The sequence below is a fragment of the Delphinapterus leucas genome, unplaced genomic scaffold, assembly GCF_059928025.1.
Source record: "Delphinapterus leucas isolate spDelLeu-1000000601 "Yukka" unplaced genomic scaffold, BTC_Dleu_Yukka2 spDelLeu_asBTCV2_sq25, whole genome shotgun sequence".
NCBI lineage: Eukaryota > Metazoa > Chordata > Mammalia > Artiodactyla > Monodontidae > Delphinapterus > Delphinapterus leucas.
The window spans coordinates 18,387,860-18,407,344 of record NW_028322234.1 but is presented as its reverse complement, the minus strand read 5'-3'; the positions used below and the strand labels follow the sequence as shown (position 1 = coordinate 18,407,344).

At 56.1% G+C, this 19,485-nt stretch overlaps 2 protein-coding genes across 2 annotated transcripts in view; one reads left to right on the top strand and one right to left on the bottom strand.

Annotated features, from left to right (window-relative positions):
• APC2 (APC regulator of Wnt signaling pathway 2) overlaps positions 1-13,342 on the top strand; it is a 33,616-nt gene extending 20,274 nt beyond the window's left edge. The window contains exon 15 of the mRNA XM_089905775.1: positions 5,965-13,342. Coding sequence (XP_089761901.1) covers positions 5,965-10,867 — 4,903 coding nt within the window. The 3' untranslated portion in view covers positions 10,868-13,342. The remainder of the gene's footprint in view (positions 1-5,964) is intronic.
• Positions 490-19,334, bottom strand: CUNH19orf25 (chromosome unknown C19orf25 homolog). Its single transcript, XM_022565616.2, has 3 exons — positions 19,248-19,334; positions 18,913-19,044; positions 490-14,850 (listed from the first exon to the last, which is right to left on the bottom strand). Exons 2-3 carry the CDS (start codon positions 19,040-19,042, stop codon positions 14,621-14,623), a joined length of 360 nt encoding a protein of 119 aa, XP_022421324.2. The 5' UTR covers positions 19,043-19,044; positions 19,248-19,334; the 3' UTR covers positions 490-14,620.
• Between the last annotated feature and the right edge of the window lie 151 nt (positions 19,335-19,485).

Genomic DNA, 19,485 nt, shown 5'->3' with positions numbered 1-19,485 from the left:
TCTGCAAAAACAAAAACAAACAAACAAACAAAAAAGCATTATTTTCTAAATAATAGTAAAAATGTGTTCTTTAATAAAATAAAATTATTTGTTAATACTACTAATAAATAATGCTTCAGATGTATGAAAACACACGTAACTTTGAAAAAGCATATCCTAAATACTGCATGGGATATGCTTGTGCTAAAGACTTTATAAATTAAAATAAAACAATTTACTAATTATGCTAATAATTAACAAACAATACTTAGATTTTTGTTTTCTTTTAAAAACACCATCTTTAGTATATTCCCGAATGTTGCATGGGAGATACTTGTGCTAAAGATCTTACCATGTAAAATAAAACATCTATTTACTAGTAATGCCAATAACTAAGAAACAATACTTAGTATTTTTAAAAGCAAACAGATATCTGTCTTTAGTATATCCCAAGTATCACAAGATTTAAATGCCCTAAAATGAGTTATACTATACACTACTATACATAAAATAGGTAATGAACAGGACCTACTGTGTAGCACAGGGAACTCCAATCAATAGTCTGTAATTACCTAAATGGGAAAAGAATCTGAAAAAGAACGGATATATGTACATGTATAACTGAATCACTTAGCTGTACACCTGAAAGTAACACAACACTGTAAATCAGCTGTACTCCAATGTGAAATAAAAATTAAAGAAATAAAATGAGATGGTTTTAATGAAATTTCATTTTAAATAATAAGTAATAGGAGCTTCCCTGTTGGCGCAGTGGTTGAGAGTCCGCCTGACGATGCAGGGGAGACGGGTTTGTGTCCCGGTCCAGGAATATCCTACATGCCGCTGAGCGGCTGGGCCCGTGAGCCATGGCTGCTGAACCTGTGTGTCCGGAGCCTGTGCTCCGCAACGGGAGAGGCCAGAACAGTGAGAGGCCCGCGTACTGCAAAAAACAAAAAAAAAAGTTATTTTCTAAGTAATCGTAAAAATGTGTTCTTTGTTAAAATAAATAAAATTATTTGTTAATACTACCAATAAATAATGTTTCAGATGTATGAAAACACATATAACTTTGAAAAAGCATATTCTAAACACTGCATGGGATGTGCCTGTGCTAAAGACTTCATCAGTTAAATTAAAACATTAATTTACTAATTATGCTAATAATTAACAAACAATACTTAGATTTTTGTTTTCTTTTAAAAACACTACCTTTAGTATATTCCCGAATGTTGCATGGGAGATACTTGTGCTAAAGATCTTACCATGTAAAATAAAACATCTATTTACTAGTAATGCCAATAATTAAGAAACAATTCTTAGTATTTTTAAAAGCAAACAGATATCTGTCTTTAGTATATTCCAAATATCACAAGATTTAGATGCCCTAAAATGAGTTATACTATACATAAAATAGGTAATCAACAGGACCTACTGTGTAGCACAGGGAACTCCAATCAATAGTCTGTAATTACCTAAATGGGAAAAGAATCTGAAAAAGAACGGATATATGTACACGTATAACTGAATCACTTAGCTGTACACCTGAAAGTAACACAACACTGTAAATCAGCTGTACTCCAATGTAAAATGAAAATTAAAGAAATAAAATGAGATGGTTTTAATGAAATTTCATTTTAAATAACAAGTAATAGGGGCTTCCCTGGTGGTGCAGTGGTTGAGAGTCCGCCTGCCGATGCAGGGGTGACGGGTTTGTGTCCCGGTCCGAGAATATCCCACATGCCGCTGAGCGGCTGGGCCCGTGAGCCATGGCCGCTGAACCTGTGTGTCCAGAGCCTGTGCTCCGCAATGGGACAGGCCACAACAGTGAGAGGCCCGCGTACCCCCCCCCCAAAAAAAAAAGCATTACTTTCTAAATAATAGTAAAAATGTGTTCTTTATTTAAATAATTTGTTAATACTACTAATAAATAATGCTTCAGATGTATGAAAACACATAACTTTTAAAAACCATATCCTAAATACTGCATGGGATATGCTTGTGCTAAAGACTTTTTCAATTAAATTAAAACAGTAATTTACTAATTATGCTAATAATTAACAAACAATACTTAGATTTTTGTTTTCTTTTAAAAACACCATCTTTAGTATGTTCCCGTATGTTGCATGGGAGATACTTGTGCTAAAGATCTTACCAAGTAAATTAAAACATTTATTTACTAGTAATGCCAATAATTAAGAAACAATACTTAATTTTTTTTTTTTTTTTTTTTGCGGTACGTGGGCCTCTGTCTGTTGTGGTCTCTCCCGTTGCGGAGCACAGGCTCTGGACGCACAGGCTCAGCGGCCATGGCTCACGGGCCCAGCCTCTCCGCGGCATGTGGGATCTTCCCGGACCGGGACACGAACCTGCGTCCCCTGCATCCGCAGGCGGACTCTCAACCACTGCGCCACCAGGGAAGCCCAATACTTAATATTTTTAAAAGCAAACAGAAATGTGTCTTTACTATATCCCAAATATCACAAGATTTAGGTGCCCTAAATGAGTTATACTATACACTACTATACATAAAATAGGTAATCAACCGTACCTACTGTGTAGCACAGGGAACTCCAATCAATAGTCTGTAATAACCTAAATGGGAAAAGAATCTGAAAAAGAACGGATATATGTATATGTATAACTGAATCACTTAGCTGTACACCTGAAAGTAACACAGCACTGTAAATCACCTGTACTCCAATGTAAAATAAAAATTAAAGAAATAAAATGAGATGGTTTTAATGAAATTTCATTTTAAATAGTAAGTAATAGGCGCTTCCCTGGTGGTGCAGTGGTTGAGAGTCCGCCTGCTGATGCAGGGGACACGGGTTCATGTCCCGGTCCGGGAATATCCCACAGCCGCTGAGCAGCTGGGCCCGTGAGCCATGGCTGCTGAACCTGTGTGTCCGGAGCCTGTGCTCCGCAACAGGAAAGGCCACAACAGTGAGAGGCCCGCGTAACGCAAAAAACAAAACAGAACAAAAGGAAAACCACATTATTTTCTAAATAATAGTTAAAATGTGTTCTTTGTTAAAATAAATAAAATTATTTGTTAATACTACTAATAAATAATGCTTCAGATGTATGAAAACACATATAACTTTGAAAAAGCATATCCTAAACACTGCATGGCATGTGCTTGTGCTAAAGACTTCATCAATTAAAATAAAACACTGATTTACTAATTATGGTAATAATTAAAAAAACAATACTTAGATTTTTGTTTTCTTTTAAAAACACTATCTTTAGTATATTCCGGAATGTTGCATGGGAGATACTTGTGCTAAAGATCTTACCAAGTAAAATAAAACATTTATTTACTAGTGATGCCAATAATTAAGAAACAATACTTAGCATTTTTAAAAGCAAACAGAAATCTGTCTTTAGTATATCCCAAATATCACAAGATTTAGATGCCCTAAAATGAGTTATGCTATACACTACTATACATAAAATAGGAAATCAACAGGACCCACTGTGTAGCACAGGGAACTCCAATCAAGTCTGTAATTTCCTAAATGGGAAAAGAATCTGAAAAAGAACAGATATATGTACATGTATAACTGAATCACTCAGCTGTACACCTGAAAGTAACACAACACTGTAAATCAGCTGTACTCCAATGTAAAATAAAAAGTAAAGAAATAAAATGAGATGGTTTAAATGAAATTTCATTTTAAATAATAAGTAATAGGGGCTTCCCTGGTGGCGCACTGGTTGAGAGTCCGCCTGCCGATGCAGGGGACACGGGTTCGTGCCGCGGTCCGGGAAGATCCCACATGCCACGGAGCGGCTGGGCCTGTGAGCCATGGCTGCTGAACCTGTGTGTCCGGAGCCTGTGCTCCGCAACAGGAGAGGGCACAACAGTGAGAGGCCCGGGTACCGCAAAAACAGAAACAAAGAAACAAAAAAGCATTATTTTCTAAATAATAGTAAAAATGTGTTATTAAAATAAATAATTTGTTAATACTACTAATAAATAATGCTTCAGGTATATGAAAACACATATAACTTTGAAAAAGCATATCCTAAATACTGCATGGGATGTGCTTGTGCTAAAGAGTTTATCAATTAAATAAAACATTAATTTACTAATTATGCTAATAATTAACAAACAATACTTAGATTTTTGTTTTCTTTTAAAAACACTATCTTTAGTATATTCCCGAATGTTGCATGGGAGATACTTGTGCTAAAGATCTTACCAAGTAAAATAAAACATTTATTTACTAGTAATGCCAATAACTAAGAAACAATACTTAGTATTTTTAAAAGCAAACAGATATCTGTCTTTAGTATATCCCAAATATCACAAGATTTAGATGCCCTAAAATGAGTTATACTATACACTACTATTCATAAAATAGGAAATCAACAGGACCTACTGTGTAGCACAGGGAAGTCCAATCAAGTCTGTAATATCCTAAATGGGAAAAGAATCTGAAAAAGAACGGATATATGTACATGTATAACTGAATCACTTACCTGTACACCTGAAAGTAACACAACACTGTAAATCACCTGTACTCCAATGTAAAATAAAAATTAAGGAAATAAAATGAGATGGTTTTAATGAAACTTCATTTTAAATAATAAGTAATAGGGGCTTCCCTGGTGGCGCACTGGTTGAGAGTCCGCCTGCCGATGCAGGGGACACGGGTTCGTGCCGCGGTCCGGGAAGATCCCACATGCCACGGAGCGGCTGGACCCATGAGCCATGGCCGCTGAACCTGTGTGTCTGGAGCCTGTGCTCCGCAACGGGAGAGGCCACAACAGTGAGAGGCCCGCGTACTGCAAAACAAAAAAACAAAAAACCCCATTATTTTCTAAATAATAGTAAAAATGTGTTCTTTATGAAAATAAATAATTTGTTAATACTACTAATAAATAATGCTTCAGGTATATGAAAACACATATAACTTTGAAAAAGCATATCCTAAATACTGCATGGGATGTGCTTGTGCTAAAGAGTTTATCAATTAAATAAAACATTAATTTACTAATTATGCTAATAATTAACAAACAATACTGAGATTTTTGTTTTCTTTTAAAAACACCATCTTTAGTATATTCCCGAATGTTGCATGGGAGATACCTGTGCTAAAGATCTTACCATGTAAATTAAAACATTTATTTACTAGTAATGACAATAATTAAGAAACAATGCTTAGTATTTTTAAAAGCAAACAGAAGTCTGTCTTCAGTATATCCCAAATATCACAAGATTTAGGTGCCCTAAAACGAGTTATACTATACACTACTATACGTAAAATAGGAAATCAACAGGACCTACTGTGTAGCACAGGGAACTCCAATCAATAGTCTGTAATAACCTAAATGGGAAAAAAATCTGAAAAAGAACGGATATATGTACATGTATAACTGAATCACTTAGCTGTACACCTGAAAGTAACACAACACTGTAAATCAGCTGTACTCCAATGTAAAATAAAAATTAAAGAAATAAAATGAGATGGTTTTAATGAAATTTCATTTTAAATAATAAGTAATAGGCGCTTCCCAGGTGTCACACTGGTTGAGAGTCCGCCTGCCAATGCAGGGGACACAGGTTCGTGCCCTGGTCCGGCCATGAGCCATGGCTGCTGAGCCTGCGTGTCCAGAGCCTATGCTCCGCAACAGGAGAGGCCACAGCAATGAGAAGGCTGCGTAGCAGAAAAAAAAAAAAAAAAGAAAAAGTAAATAATAAGTAATGTTAACACATTAGTATTGTTTCATAAATAGTTTGTTGAGATTAATAAATGAAAGCTTTCACACAAGTACAGCGCATTCAATGTTTGGGATATGCTTTTACTAAAAATGTATCCCTTCCTTTGAAATGCAATGTTACCTGGGCACCTTCCGTTTTGACTTGCCCCACGTGGCCACGGTCCTGCCGGCGGGCGGGTGTCCGGTGGGCTGGGGTCCGGGCTGGGCGGGGGTCTGACGCACCCCTCCCGCCCCTCCTCACCCCTCCGGCCCCCGCAGGCAGGTGCTGCGGGACCACAACTGCCTGCAGACGCTGCTGCAGCACCTGACGTCGCACAGCCTGACCATCGTGAGCAACGCATGTGGCACGCTCTGGAACCTGTCGGCCCGCAGCGCCGGTGACCAGGAGCTGCTGTGGGACCTGGGTGCTGTGGGCATGCTGCGCAACCTGGTGCACTCCAAGCACAAGATGATCGCCATGGGCAGCGCCGCCGCCCTGCGCAACCTGCTGGCCCACCGGCCCGCCAAGTACCAGGCGGCGGCCACCGCCGTCTCCCCCAGCGCCTGTGCGCCCAGCCTGTACGTGCGCAAGCAGCGGGCGCTGGAGGCTGCGCTGGACGCGCGGCACCTGGCTCAGGCACTCGACCACCTGGAGAAGCAGGGCCTGCCCGAGGCCGAGGCCGCCTCCAAGAAGCCGCTGCCGCCCCTGCGCCACCTGGACGGCCTAGCCCAGGACTACGCTTCCGACTCGGGCTGCTTCGATGATGACGACGCACCCTCCCTGGCCACAGCCGCTGCCGCCACTGCCGAGCCCGCCAGCCCCGCCGTGCTGCCCCTCTTCCTGGGCAGCCCCTTCCTGCAGGGCCAGGCGCTGGCCCGTGCCCCGCCCGCCCGCCGGGGCGGCCTGGAGTCCGAGAAGGAGGCCGGCGGGGAGGCAGCTGTGGCAGCCAGGGCCAAGGCCAAGCTGGCACTGGCAGTGGCGCGCATCGACCGGCTGGTGGAGGACATCTCGGCTCTGCACACCTCGTCTGACGACAGCTTCAGCCTCAGCTCTGGGGATCCCGGGCAGGAGGCCCCACGGGAGGGCCGCGCGCACTCCTGCTCCCCTTGCCGGGGGCCCGAGGCGGGGCGGCGAGAGGCCGGCAGCCGGGCTCACCCGCTGTTGCGGCTCAAGGCGGCCCATGCCAGCCTCTCCAACGACAGTCTTAACAGCGGCAGCACCAGCGACGGGCACTGTCCCCGCGAGCACTCGCAGCCCTGCTCGCTGGCCGCGCTGGCCGAGCATTGCGAGGGACCCCTGTGTGGCCAGGCGCGGCCCAGCCGGCTTGACCTCAACCTGCCCAGCGGCCAGGTTGAGCCCAAGGCCCGGGACACCGCGGCCACAGATGCCCGCGTGTGCACCATCAAGCTGTCACCCACCTACCAGCATGTGCCACTGCTTGAGGGCACCGCCAGAGCGGGTGCGGGGTCCCTGGCCCCCAGGGCCCGGAAACAGGCCTGGCTGCCCGCAGAGGACCTGAGCAAGGTGCCCGAGAAGCTGGCGGTGGAGAAGGCGCCCCTCTCCCTATCCCGCTGCAGCTCCCTGTCCTCACTGTCCTCGGCCGGCCGCCCAGGGCCCAGTGAGGCCGGGGACCTGGACGACAGCGACTCGTCCCTGGAGGGGCTGGAGGAGGCTGGCCCCAGCGAGGCCGGGCTGGACGGGGCCTGGCAGGGGCCGGGCGCCGCCTCCCTGCCCATGGCCATCCCGGTGCCTCAGCGGGGCCGGGGCCTGGGGGTGGAGGACGCCACGCCGTCCAGCTCATCTGAGAACTGCGTACAGGAGACGCCGCTGGTGCTGAGCCGCTGCAGCTCAGTCAGCTCGCTGGGCAGCTTCGAGAGCCCATCCATCGCCAGCTCCGTCGCCAGCGATCCATGCAGCGGGCTGGGCAGCGGCACAGTCAGCCCCAGCGAGCTGCCCGACAGCCCCGGGCAGACCATGCCACCGAGCCGCAGCAAGACGCCCCCGCCGGCCCCCGTGCCGCCGGGCGAGCGTGAGGTCACCCAGTTTAGCCTGCAGTGGGAGAGCTACGTGAAGCGCTTCCTGGACATCGCCGACTGCCGGGAGCGCTGCCGGCTGCCGTCTGAGCTGGACGCGGGCAGCGTGCGCTTCACCGTGGAGAAGCCCGACGAGAACTTCTCGTGTGCTTCCAGCCTGAGCGCGCTGGCCCTGCATGAGCTCTATGTGCAGAAGGACGTGGAGCTGCGGCTGCTGCCCCCGGCCTGCCCTGAGCGCAGCAGTGCGGGAGGCGTGGGCCCCGGGCACCGCCGGCGGGACGAGGCCAGCGGCCGCCTCGAAGGGCCAACATCCACCGACCGGGACCTGGAGCTGCTGCGCGAGTGCCTGGGTGGGGCCGTGCCCGCCCGGCTCCGCAAGGTGGCCTCGGCGCTGGTGCCTGGCCACCGCACCCTGCCCGTGCCCGTCTACATGCTGGTGCCTGCCCCGGCACGGGAGGATGAGTCCTGCACCGACTCGGCCGAGGGCACGCCGGTCACCTTCTCCAGCGCCACCTCCCTCAGCGAGGAGACACTGCAGGGACCCCCCGGGGATGGCGGGCCTGCGCAGGGGCAGAAGGCTGCGGGCCGTGCCGCCCCCACCAGGCAGCCCGCTGGGCACCGGCACAGGGCGGGGGGCACGGGCCGGAGCACAGAGCAGCCCCGGGGGGCTGGCAGGAGCCGCGCAGGGCTGGAGCTGCCCCTCTGCCGGCCCCCTAGCGCCTGCAGGGACAGGGACAGCTCCCGCCCGGGCCAGGCACGTGGGGACGGGGCCCTGCAGTCTCTGTGCCTCACGACGCCCACCGAGGAGGCCGTGTACTGCTTCTACGGCAACGACTCAGACGAAGAGCCGTCCGCGGCAGTGGCGGTGGCACCCCCGCGGCGGGCATCTGCGATCCCCCGCGCGGTGAAGAGGGAGTACCCGGCTGGTGGCAGGAAGGAGGTGCAGGCCGTGCCCAAGGTCGCGCCGCCCAAGGCTGCTGCGCCCAAGGTCGCGCCGCCCGCCCGGGCTCAGCCCAGCCTCATCGCTGATGAGACGCCACCATGCTACTCCTTGAGCTCCTCCGCCAGCTCCCTGAGCGAGCCTGAGCCCTTTGAGCACGCGGCCAGCCGGCCCCGAGCCCGTGAGCCAGGGGTCACCAAGGACCCAGGCCCCGGGGGCAGGCGGGACAGCGCCCCCCGCCCGCGGGCCGAGGCAGAGCTGCTCCGGCGCTGCACTGGCTCAGCCGTGCCCAGGCGCCGGCCCCAGGTGTCTGGCCCAGGGTGCCGCCAGTCCAGAGCGGTGCAGCAGGAGAAGAGGCCAGCAGAGGGGCCCCGGGAGCACAGTGAGGAGGCAGCGGGCTCGGACCATGCCTCAGACCTGGACAGCGTCGAGTGGCGCGCCATCCAGGAGGGGGCCAACTCCATCGTCACGTGGCTACACCAGGCAGCGGCGGCAGCCACCCACGAGGCCTCCTCTGAGTCCGACTCCGTTCTGTCCTTTGCCTCAGGGCGGTCGGTGGGCTCCACCCTGCAGCTTCCCCCGCACAGGAAGGGTCGAAGGCCAAGGGCAGAGGGTCAGGCGGGCAGTGCCATGCGGCCAGAGAAACGGGACAGGGCTCTGGCCCAGCGCAGCAGCGGCCTGGAGAAGCCACGTGGCACTCAGAAGGCCGCGTCTGGGGTGCCAGCCGTGCTCCGGGGACGGACGGTGATCTACATGCCCAGCCCAACCACCCGGGCCCAGCCCAAAGGTGCCCCTGGGCCCCGCAATGTGCCGAGAAAGACGGGAGTCCCAAATCCAGTGCAGCCAGCAGCCCCCGCCAAAATCCCTGGCCCCGGGCAGCAGCGGTCTCGAAGCCTGCACCGACCCGGCAAGATCTCGGAGCTGGCGGCGCTGAGCCCCCCTCAGAGGAGTGCCACGCCACCTGCCCGCCTCGCCAAGACCCCCTCGTCGAGCTCCTCCCAGACCTCCCCGGCCTCACAGCCTCTGCCGAGGCGGTCACCCCCGGCCACCCAGGCCGCAGGAACCCTGCCCGGCCCCGGGGCCTCCCCCGCAACCAAGACTCCCGCCCGGGCCCTGCTGGCCAAGCAGCACAAGACACAGAAGTCGCCCGTGCGGATCCCCTTCATGCAGAGACCCACCAGGCGGGGGCCGCCACCCCTGGCCAAGGCAGCCCCGGAACCAGGTCCAAGGGCCCGAGGGGGCCGCCCAGGGCTCGTGCGTGTGGCCTCCGCCCGCTCCAGCGGCAGCGTGGCCTCCGCCCGCTCCAGCGGCAGCGAGGCCTCCGACCGCTCCGGTTTCCGGAGGCAGCTGACCTTCATCAAGGAGTCGCCGGGCCTGCTGCGCCGCAGACGCACCGAACTGTCCGCCGCCGAGGCCGCCACCCCGGCTGCCCAGGCAGGCCTGCCCCGCCGCGGCCGGCCCGCGCTACCCGCCGTCTTCCTATGCTCCTCGCGCTGTGATGAGCTGCGGGCGGCCCCCCGGCAGGCTCCCGCCCCCCAGCGGCCACCCACGGCCCGGCCCGGCCTGGGCGAGCGGCCGCCCCGGCGCACCAGCTCTGAGAGCCCGTCTCGCCTGCCCGTCCGCACGCCAGCCGCCCGGCCCGATACGGTCAAGCGCTACGCCTCCCTGCCTCACATCAGTGTGGCCCGCGGGCCCGACGCCCCCGTGCCTGTGGCAGACAACGCGCCCCGCAGCAGCACCGGGGAGGCCGCGCCGGGCACCACGTGGCGTCGCATCCGGGACGAGGACGTTCCGCACATCCTGCGGAGCACGCTGCCCCCCCGCGCCCTGCCCCTGCTGGGCTCCTCACCGGAGGACGGCCCCACAGGCCCTCCGCAGCGCAAGACCAGCGACGCCGTGGTCCAGACCGAGGACTTCGCGGCTACCAAGACCAACTCGAGCACGTCCCCGAGCCTGGAGAGCTGGGTGACCCCACAGGCCACGACCGGCGGCGCCCCCTCCCTCCTCCTCGGCAGCGACGTGGACGGGCCGGGTCCCGCCAAGGCGCCCGCCCCCGGCCCCTTCGTCCCCGCCAGCCGACACGGTTCCCCCAGCCGCTCCGCCCGCGTCCCCCCCTTCAACTACGTGCCCAGCCCCATGGTGGTAGCCACCACTGACTCTGCCGTGGAGAAAGCCCCCGCCCCCGCCCCTACCGGCCTCCTGGGATAGGGGCCAGGGCTGGCCTTCCAGAACGTCCTCTCCCGGCCCAGGGCCGTCTGGCTGCCCCAAGGGTGGTCCCAGCACCCGCCTGCCCACCCGGGCCCCCGCCCTCTGAGCCTAAGCCCTGCCCGTACGGGCCCCACCCTCACTGCGTAGGCGCTTGCTTCCGTGCCCAGGGGGCTCTGCAAGGAAAGTGAGCTGCAGGGTGGACCTTGCGTCCCCGCCAGGGGGCGCCTACGAGGGCGCCGTCCCAGCCTGGCAGGGGCTGTCCTCAGTAGTGCCCTCCTGGGCTCCTGACCCCACCGGGCCCAGCATCAGCACCACACCCCCTCCCCTCCCCTCCGGGGAGCCGCAGGGAGGTGACAGTGCCCGCCCGCCGACGTGGGGGACCGGAGCCTGCCAGCTGGGGGCATTGGCAGGCAACCGTGGCAGAGCAGGAAGCCTGTAATTACGGGCAAGGCTGAGTAATTTGCTCACGAGGGCTTAGCCGGTTGGCCTGCCTGTTCAGCCTCAGCGGGGGGCACGGGGGAGGGGCGTGGTTGAGCCCCACAGAAAGGCAGCCCCACCCGAGACGGCGAGTGTAGGGAGCCTGGAGCACCCCGGGACTGGCCGGGGGTGGTCTGGACACAGCACCCCCGCAATCCTCGTAAGGAACATGGAGAGGCAGGCGTGCAGCGAGGGCTCTGGCCGAGGCGGGCGGGGCACCGAGGGGAGGCCGGGGCCCGGCTGACCGCCCCCCCGCCGGGCCTGGACTGCACTCTGAGGACGTCCCGGGAGGCGCCCGACCGGCCCCCGGCCTTTCCCTTTTCGATCTCAACCTCCTTTGCGACGCGGGAAGCCCTGGATCTGTGGGCTCCGTGCGGGCACGGCCTCCTCCCTGAGGTCCAGCACAGCTGTGGGACTCGGAGCGGGGGCCCTGGAGCCCACAGGTGCTGGAGGGAGCTGGTCCCAGAGAAGGCAGAGGGGGGAGCCCCGGCATACCTGCACGAAGAGCCGCCCACCGCCTCCCTGCAGAACCCAGCTCTGGGCGGGGCTGCTCTCGGTCGCCCTGCGGATCTAAAGTCACAGTCGCCCTGCAGAGCTGCTCCTGGGGCCGGGGACCCTGTGCCGGCATCCGTCCCTTCTCTGGGAGGAGGGGGAGCAGGGCTGAGTCAAGAGGAGGTGCTGGAGGGGCCCCATCTCCACCCCGGGCACCACCGACTGTCCCTCCCCTCCCTTGGACACCGTGCCGCTGCTGAGACACACAGACTGCAACCTCTCCCTCACACCCGACACACCGTCCTGCAGGACAGGCGCCAGGACTCTGCCTGAGGGCCTGAATGCAGCACGCGAGAAGGGCTGCACCACGTGCCCCTCCTGTGGAGGGCCAGCCGGCAGCAGCAAAGGAGGCCGGGGGCTGAGCAGGGTGCCAGGGACCCGGCCCCCAGGCTGATCACGATCAGATGCGTCTCAGATACCGGCCGCCCCCAGTCCCCGTCAGTAGCCAGAAGGGCGGGACTGGGGGGGTCTTCCGAGCGCCTTCTCAGATATGGGGGCTGAAGGATGCTGCCCACCACCACCATGGGCCAGCCTCCCCTGGAAAAGGGGGACCCACCCCAGCTCGCCCAGCCGTGAGGGCCGGGGTGGGAGCCCCCCGCACTGGGAGACCCGGGCGGCGCTCTGGCCGCTGTGTGCCTGTCTCCCCACGTGGGCCGTGGGGCGAACTCCCAGAGCTACCTCTTGGCGAGCAGCGCAGCCACCGTGACTGGGGGCAGAGGACCCTCCCCGGCTGCCCCCGCTGCCCTCTGTCTGGACCAGGCGTTCTCTCCCCAGGCTGGGGCCATCCTGTCAGGGCCACCTCTGCCTTTTCCAACCCCTGCAGCGGGGCCAGCCATGCCTCATCACCCAGCCCAGCAGGCCAATGGGGGCCCAGGGCCCTGAGAAGATGCGCTTCCTGGAGGAAGGCACTGGCGGTTGCTGGACAGTCGTCTGAGGCAGGAGCTGGAGGACCAAAGTCTGAAGCCCTCAGGATGCCGCCCGGCCACCCGCTGAGGGGACACAGGACACCCACTCCCGGACCTCGGCCCAGGAGCAGACGGACACCACGAGCTGGGTGCTGGATTCGGTGCATCACCTGACCCCTGCCACCCTGCCGGCTGCCGCCCGAGCCCAGCTGTCTAGGCTCCCCCTCCACCCTGCATCTCCCTCCTGGGTCTGCAGTGCCACCGGACATGTGTAAATACGTACAGCCCCGTCCCATCCTGTCCCCCCAACTGTAAAGCCATCATCTGGCGGAAGGAGGCCGCGGAACCAGGCGTCTCACATGCACCTTTAATAAACAGCTGTTGAGTTGCACTCCACAATGCCTGCGCCCGTCTCCGGGGGGACAAGCCAGGGTGGGGGTCCACGTGCCGCCTGCAGAGCCTCGCTCGCCACAACCGCGAGGACGCGAGGGGACGCTCGAGGGCTGAGCCCCAGCGTGACCCGGGGGTGCAGGGAGAGCGCTCAGAACAGGCGCAAGGGGAGGCACCCGGCAGGAGTCAGTGGAGTGTCTCTGCCTGATGCCGGGGGGGGGGGATCTGGAGGGTGGACAGTGCCCCAAAGACAGGCGGCCCCACCCGGAGGCCAGGCCAGGCAGGGAGGGGGGAAGCAGCTCACCCCAGGGGCCCGCTGTTAGCCAGCGCACCCTGGAGGAGGCAGCCTGGCGTCCACTGCTGCCACTAGAGACAAGCCCGCACTGGGCTTGTCTCCTGGGCCTCCAAAGTCAAGTCTCCAGTTTTGGGGTCCCTGAGGGTGAAGCAGACACTCTTTCTTCCTGGGATGCGCAGGGTCTCCCTTGTCAGGGCCCTGCGTGCTGGGTCCCAGCACTGCCCCGAGCTTCTGGGGACCCTGCAAAGGAGTGGTCTATGGGGGCACTGTTCAGGCAGCTACACACAGGGATTTCATCAGAGGGACTCGGGCTCATCCACGACGGGCCTGGCCCTGGGGCCACCTCCAGCCAGCCTACTGCTTCTCTGGTCTTCATGGGATGGGTTTTTTAGGGTGATGCCCTTTTCAAGATCCTCTCCTGCCCCACCACCCACCTGTCCACAGACGAAGGTGTACGGACAGGAGGGCAGCTGGGTGATGGCCCGGGGCAGTGGACTGACCACCACGTCCTCTCATGGCGCCCCCATGTGACAGAACCCCACAGCTGACAGACAGACAAGTGCCCTGGGGGAGCGCCCAGGCCCTAGGTCGGGGTGCCGGGGGCCCTGAGGGGTGGCACCCACCGCGAGGCCCCATCTCAGATCTGGGCCCTGGGGGGGCCACAGCTCCTCACATAACCTTAGCCACTACGCGTCAGGGAGGACACTGAACTCCCCACCCTCTTCTCGGACCCCTGGGGCCCCCCAGTTAACACGGAGACGGCAGAACCAGAGGGGTGGGTCCCACCAGTTCAGTCTGATGCGGGGGGCAGTGAAGCAGGGTCACCAGAGGAAGGAAGGGAGGATGGACGGAGGGCCCTCGAGGGCTGGGCCCCGCAGTAAGTCCAGTCGGGGCTCCTGAGGGCGAGGGGCATGCGCACAACCCGGACCCCACCCTCGGGGAGGGGCCTGTGCCTGGCTGAGGCAGCCCCACCCCCTGGGCGGGCTGTGTCCCCTGGGGTCTCTGGGTGCCAGGCGTGCCTAGGCCGTGGAACAGAGAGCCTGGACCCTGGCTCCGGGACCAAGGGGCCAGGTGTCAGGTGAGGTGCGCCAGGCCAGGTGTCGAGCGGAGGCCCCGAGGCCCCGGGGAGCCGGGTCAGCCCAGGAAGGTGGCAGCTGCGGTGCCCGGCAGAGCCACCTGGCCCACGTGGCTGACCTCCTGCTCCAGCTCCTCGCGTGCCCGCCACAGCTCCTCACGCTGCTGCTTCAGCTGGGCGCCCGCGCGCCACAGCCGCTGGTTCGTGGCCACGTAGACCCGGCTCTGCTGGTAGAGCTGCTCCCGCTGGGCCTCAGTGTCCTCGGCCCTCCCCGAGGGGGCTGGGGGGTCTGGGGACAGGACACGGCAGCATCACTGCCCGCTGGCCACACAGGGGACTCAGTTTACCCCCCAAAGAAAGCAGTGGACCGAAGGGCACAGGTCACAGTAAAGGCCAGACTCCACTGTCCCTCGGCCCCGCCTGGGGGTGGGCTCCAGCTCCTGGAAAGGGCCTTGACCCTGACCATGAGCCGGCCGGCCTCACCTGTGCTCTCAGCAATCAGGGAGGTGAGAGGAGGCCAGGAGGGCATGGACGCACATTTCCCAACGACCACGCTTCCTAAAGGGCGTGGCGGAGGGGTGGGGGGACCAGGGCAGGAAAAGCACAGGTTTCAGGGCCACCTGGAGATACGTCAAGGTCCTCTCCGCTCTGCCTGGTTCCCTTGTCTACAAACAGGCCCAGAAACGCTGGCATTTAACTAAAAATCACTTTATCTGCTTTAGTAACAAGGTGGGAAAGGCCAGACAGTGCACACGGAGGCCAGGTATGGTCCTAGATGTGAACACAGGCCGGCAGGGGAAGCCCCTCGCCCTTGAGTGGCCCCGGCACTGCTCATGGGGTAACTGGGCCCAGGATCCTTAAGTTGGGGCTCAAGTGGCCTCTGAAGACCCAGCCGCGAGCCAGGGATAAATACAGCTCCTGTTCCTCGGGCTGCCCCGTCCAACACGATGCTCCAAGTGATGGAAACGCCCTCCAGCTGAGCCACCAGGGGCTCCTGAGCCCTTGAAATGTGGCTACATGGAACAAAGAACGGAATTTTTTTTTTTTTTTACTATTAAGAAAAAAAAAACTGTCCCACAGCCACGTGTAAATCAGTGAAGTTAGAACACTCCCTCACACTATACACAAAAATGAACTCAACATGGCTCAAAGACTTAAATTTAAGATATGACACCATACAACTTCGAGAAAAAAGCACAGGCAAAACATTCTCTGACATAAATGGTACCAATATTTCCTTAGGTCAGTCTCCCAAGGCAACAGAAATAGAAGCAAAACTGGGACTTCCCTGGTGGTCCAGTGGTAAAGAATCTGCCTTCCAACGCAGGGAATGAGGGTTTGATTCCTGATGGGGGAACTAAGATCCCACATGCCGCAAACTACTGAGCTTGCGCGCCTCAACTAGAGCCCGTGTGCCGCAAACTACAGAGCCCACACACCCTGGAGCCCGTGCGCCACACTAGAGAGAAGCCCACGTGCCTCAATGAAGATCCCATGTGGCACAACAAAGACCGAACGCAGACAAAAATATATAAATAAATGAATAATGGAAATAAAATAATAAATAATAAACAGATGGGACTTCATCAAACTCACAAGCTTTTGTACAGCAAAGGAAACCATCAAAGCGAAAAGTCAACCTATGGAATGGGAGAAAATATTTGCAAATGATGCGACTGACAAGGGCTTACTCTCCAAAATACACAAACAGCTCATATAACTCAATCAAAAAAAACAAAACAGCCCAATCGAAAAATGGGCAGAAGACCTAAACAGACATGTCTTCAAAGAAGACATACAGATGGCCAACAGGCACATGAAAAGATGCTCAACATCGCTAATTATTAGAGAACTGCAAATCAAAACCACAATGAGGTATCAACTCACACCAGTCAGAATGGCCATCATTAAAAAGTCTACAAACGGGGCTTCCCTGGTGGCGCAGTCGTTAAGAATCCGCCTGCCAATGCAGGGGACACGGGTTCGAGCCCTGGTCCGGGAAGATCCCACATGCTGTGGAGCAACTAAGCCTGTGTGCCACAAGTACTGAGCCTGCAAGGCACAACTACTGAAGCCCGTGTGCCGAGAGCCCGTGCCATCGCAATGAGAAGCCCACGCACTGCAACGAAGAGTAGCCCCCGCCAGCCACAACTAGAGAAAGCCCGTGCAGAGCAATGAAGACCCAACGCAGCCAAGAAAAAAAAAGTCTACAAACAATAAATGCTGGAGAGGGTGTGGAGAAGAGGGAATCCTCCTACACTGTTGGTGGGAATGTAAGTTGGTGTAGCCACTGTGGAAAACACTATGGAGGCGCCTCAAAAAACTAAAAATAGAGCTACCATATGATCCAGCAATCCCACTCCTGGGCATATAGCTAGACAAAACTCTAATTCAAAACGACACATGCACCCCAATGTTCAGAGCAGCACTATTTACAATAGCCAGACATGGAAACAACCTAAATGCCCATCAACAGATAAATGGATAAAGAAGATATGGTGTGTGTGTGTGTGTGTGTATACACACACACACACACACACAAATGGAATACTACTCAGCCATAAAAAGGATGAAATAATGCCATTTGCAGCAACATGGATGGACCTAGAGGTTATCATACTAAGTGAAGTAAGTCAGAAAAAGGAGGACAGAAACCATATATTACTTATATGTGGAATCTAAAATATGACCCAGGGCTTCCTTGGTGGCACAGTGGTTAAGAATCGGCCTGTCAATGCAGGGGACACGGGTTTGGGCCCTGGTCCAGGAAGATCCCACACACCCTGTGGAGCGGCTGGGCCCGTGCACCACAACTACTGAGCCCGTGCTCTAGAGCTCATGCTCTGCAACAAGAGAAGCCACCTCAGCGAGAAGCCCGTGCACCGCAGCGAGGAGTGGTCCCCACTTGCTGCAACTAGAGAGGGGCCCGCATGCAGCAACGGAGACCCAGTGCAGCCAAAAATAAAATAAATTTTAAAAAAACAAAACACCATTCACTTTATAGCAGTACACCATATACTCAATAAATATTTGTTAATCAATAAATATTTTAAAAATTTTAAAAATAAAATAAGGGGCTTCCCTGGTGGTGCAGTGGTTGAGAGTCCGCCTGCTGATGCAGGGGACACGGGTTCGTGCCCCGGTCTGGGAAGATCCCACATGCCGCGGAGCGGCTGGGCCCGTGAGCCATGGCCGCTGAGCCTGTGCATCCGGAGCCTGTGCCCCGCAACAGGAGAGGCCACAGCAGTGAGAGGCCCGCGTACCGCAAAAAAAAAAAAGACTCAAATTGGACTTCCCTGGTGGCCCCGTGGTTAAGACTCCACACTTCCACTGCAGGGGGCATGGGTTCGATCCCTGGTCGGGGAACTAAGATCCCACATGCCGAACAGCGCGGCCAAAAGAAAAAGAAAAGAAAAAAAACAACCCAAATGAGCTTATCTACGAAACAGAAACAGACTCACAGATATAGAGAGCAGAACTGTGCTTGCCAAAGGGGAGGGGGGGCGGGGAAGGGACAAATTGGGAGTTTGGGATTAGCAGGTGTAAACTATTATATACAAACCGTATAAACAACAAGGTCCCACACTAGAGCACAGGAAACCATATTCAATATCCCGTGATAAACCATAATGGGAAAGAATATGAAGAAGAATGTGTATGTACGTATAACTGAGTCACTTTGCTGTACATCAGGAGTTAACAAAACACTGTAAATCAACTATACTTCAACTTTAAAAAAAGACACACCAAAAACAAACAAACAACAACAAAAAACAAAGCCCCAAAGCGTTTCTCACTTTCTATCGTCCCACAAGCCCTACATATTGAATGTTTCTACCCACTAGAATGGCCCGAGGGCAGGCAGGGTTCCCCCCCCCCCTTAGCCACTCCGCGCAGCAGCGGGGATCTGAGTTCCCCGACCCGGTAGCGAACCCGTGGCGCCTGCAGTGGAAGCGCCGAGTCTTCACTATTCGACCGCCAGGGAAGTCCCAGGCACTTCCATCTCTTTTGATCATCTATCCACCTCAGTGCTTAGACCAGAACCTGACCCACAACAGGTTCTCAATGAAGGTTTGTTGAATGAATAAACGAACCTCACAGAGTGGAACACAAAATTCACCGTACAACTGTATGACACTCATGTGCTTCCAACCTTCTGAACAAGGGGCGGGCACACGTTTTCTGCAAAAGGCCAGACCTACGTATTTTTGGCACTGCAGGGCCAGACAGTCTCCGTCCTGACTACTTAACTCTGCCAGTATGTCTTAAAGGCAGCCAGGCGCTTCCCCCCGCCCCTTCCTGCTGGGGTCTCTGGGCCGCCTCTCCCCCGCCCGACCTGGGCTCCCCCTACCTTCCCGGGCCACGGCGGTGAAGACTAGGTCCTCGGCGGGTGCCCCCCGCACGTCTTCCAGGATCTGCTCCACCGTGGGGGGCGCCGGGCGGGTGGGCAGCACCACGCGCTTCTTGGCCTTGGAGCCCATCCCTGCAGGTGGGAGAAGGGAGCATGGACCAGGCCGTTCCTGCCGCCCAGCAAAACCTACACGCGCTCCGGAACCCCGCTCCCGGGGAAGCCCGTCCTGCCCCGCTCCTCCCAGGGCCGAACAGCACAGGGCCAGGGGGTTCAGCCTCCGTCTCCACCCAGGTCCCAGCTTCCCGCTGAAGGCCCCAGTGAGACCGCCGCCTCACCTGGCGGAAAGCCTTCAGACCGCAACCGCGGCCCAGTGGCCACTTCCGCTTCCGGTTGGCGCGCGGACCCACCCTACAGGCCCGTGACGCGCACTTCCGGCCTCCTCCGGCTCCCGCCTGCCGCGAAGCCACGCCCCTCTTAAAGGGGCCGGGCCCGCTAGGGTCCGGGTACCATCTGAGCAGCGAAGTTGACTGGACCAGAACTAATAAGGACGCGATATCATCCTCCCCGCGCCGG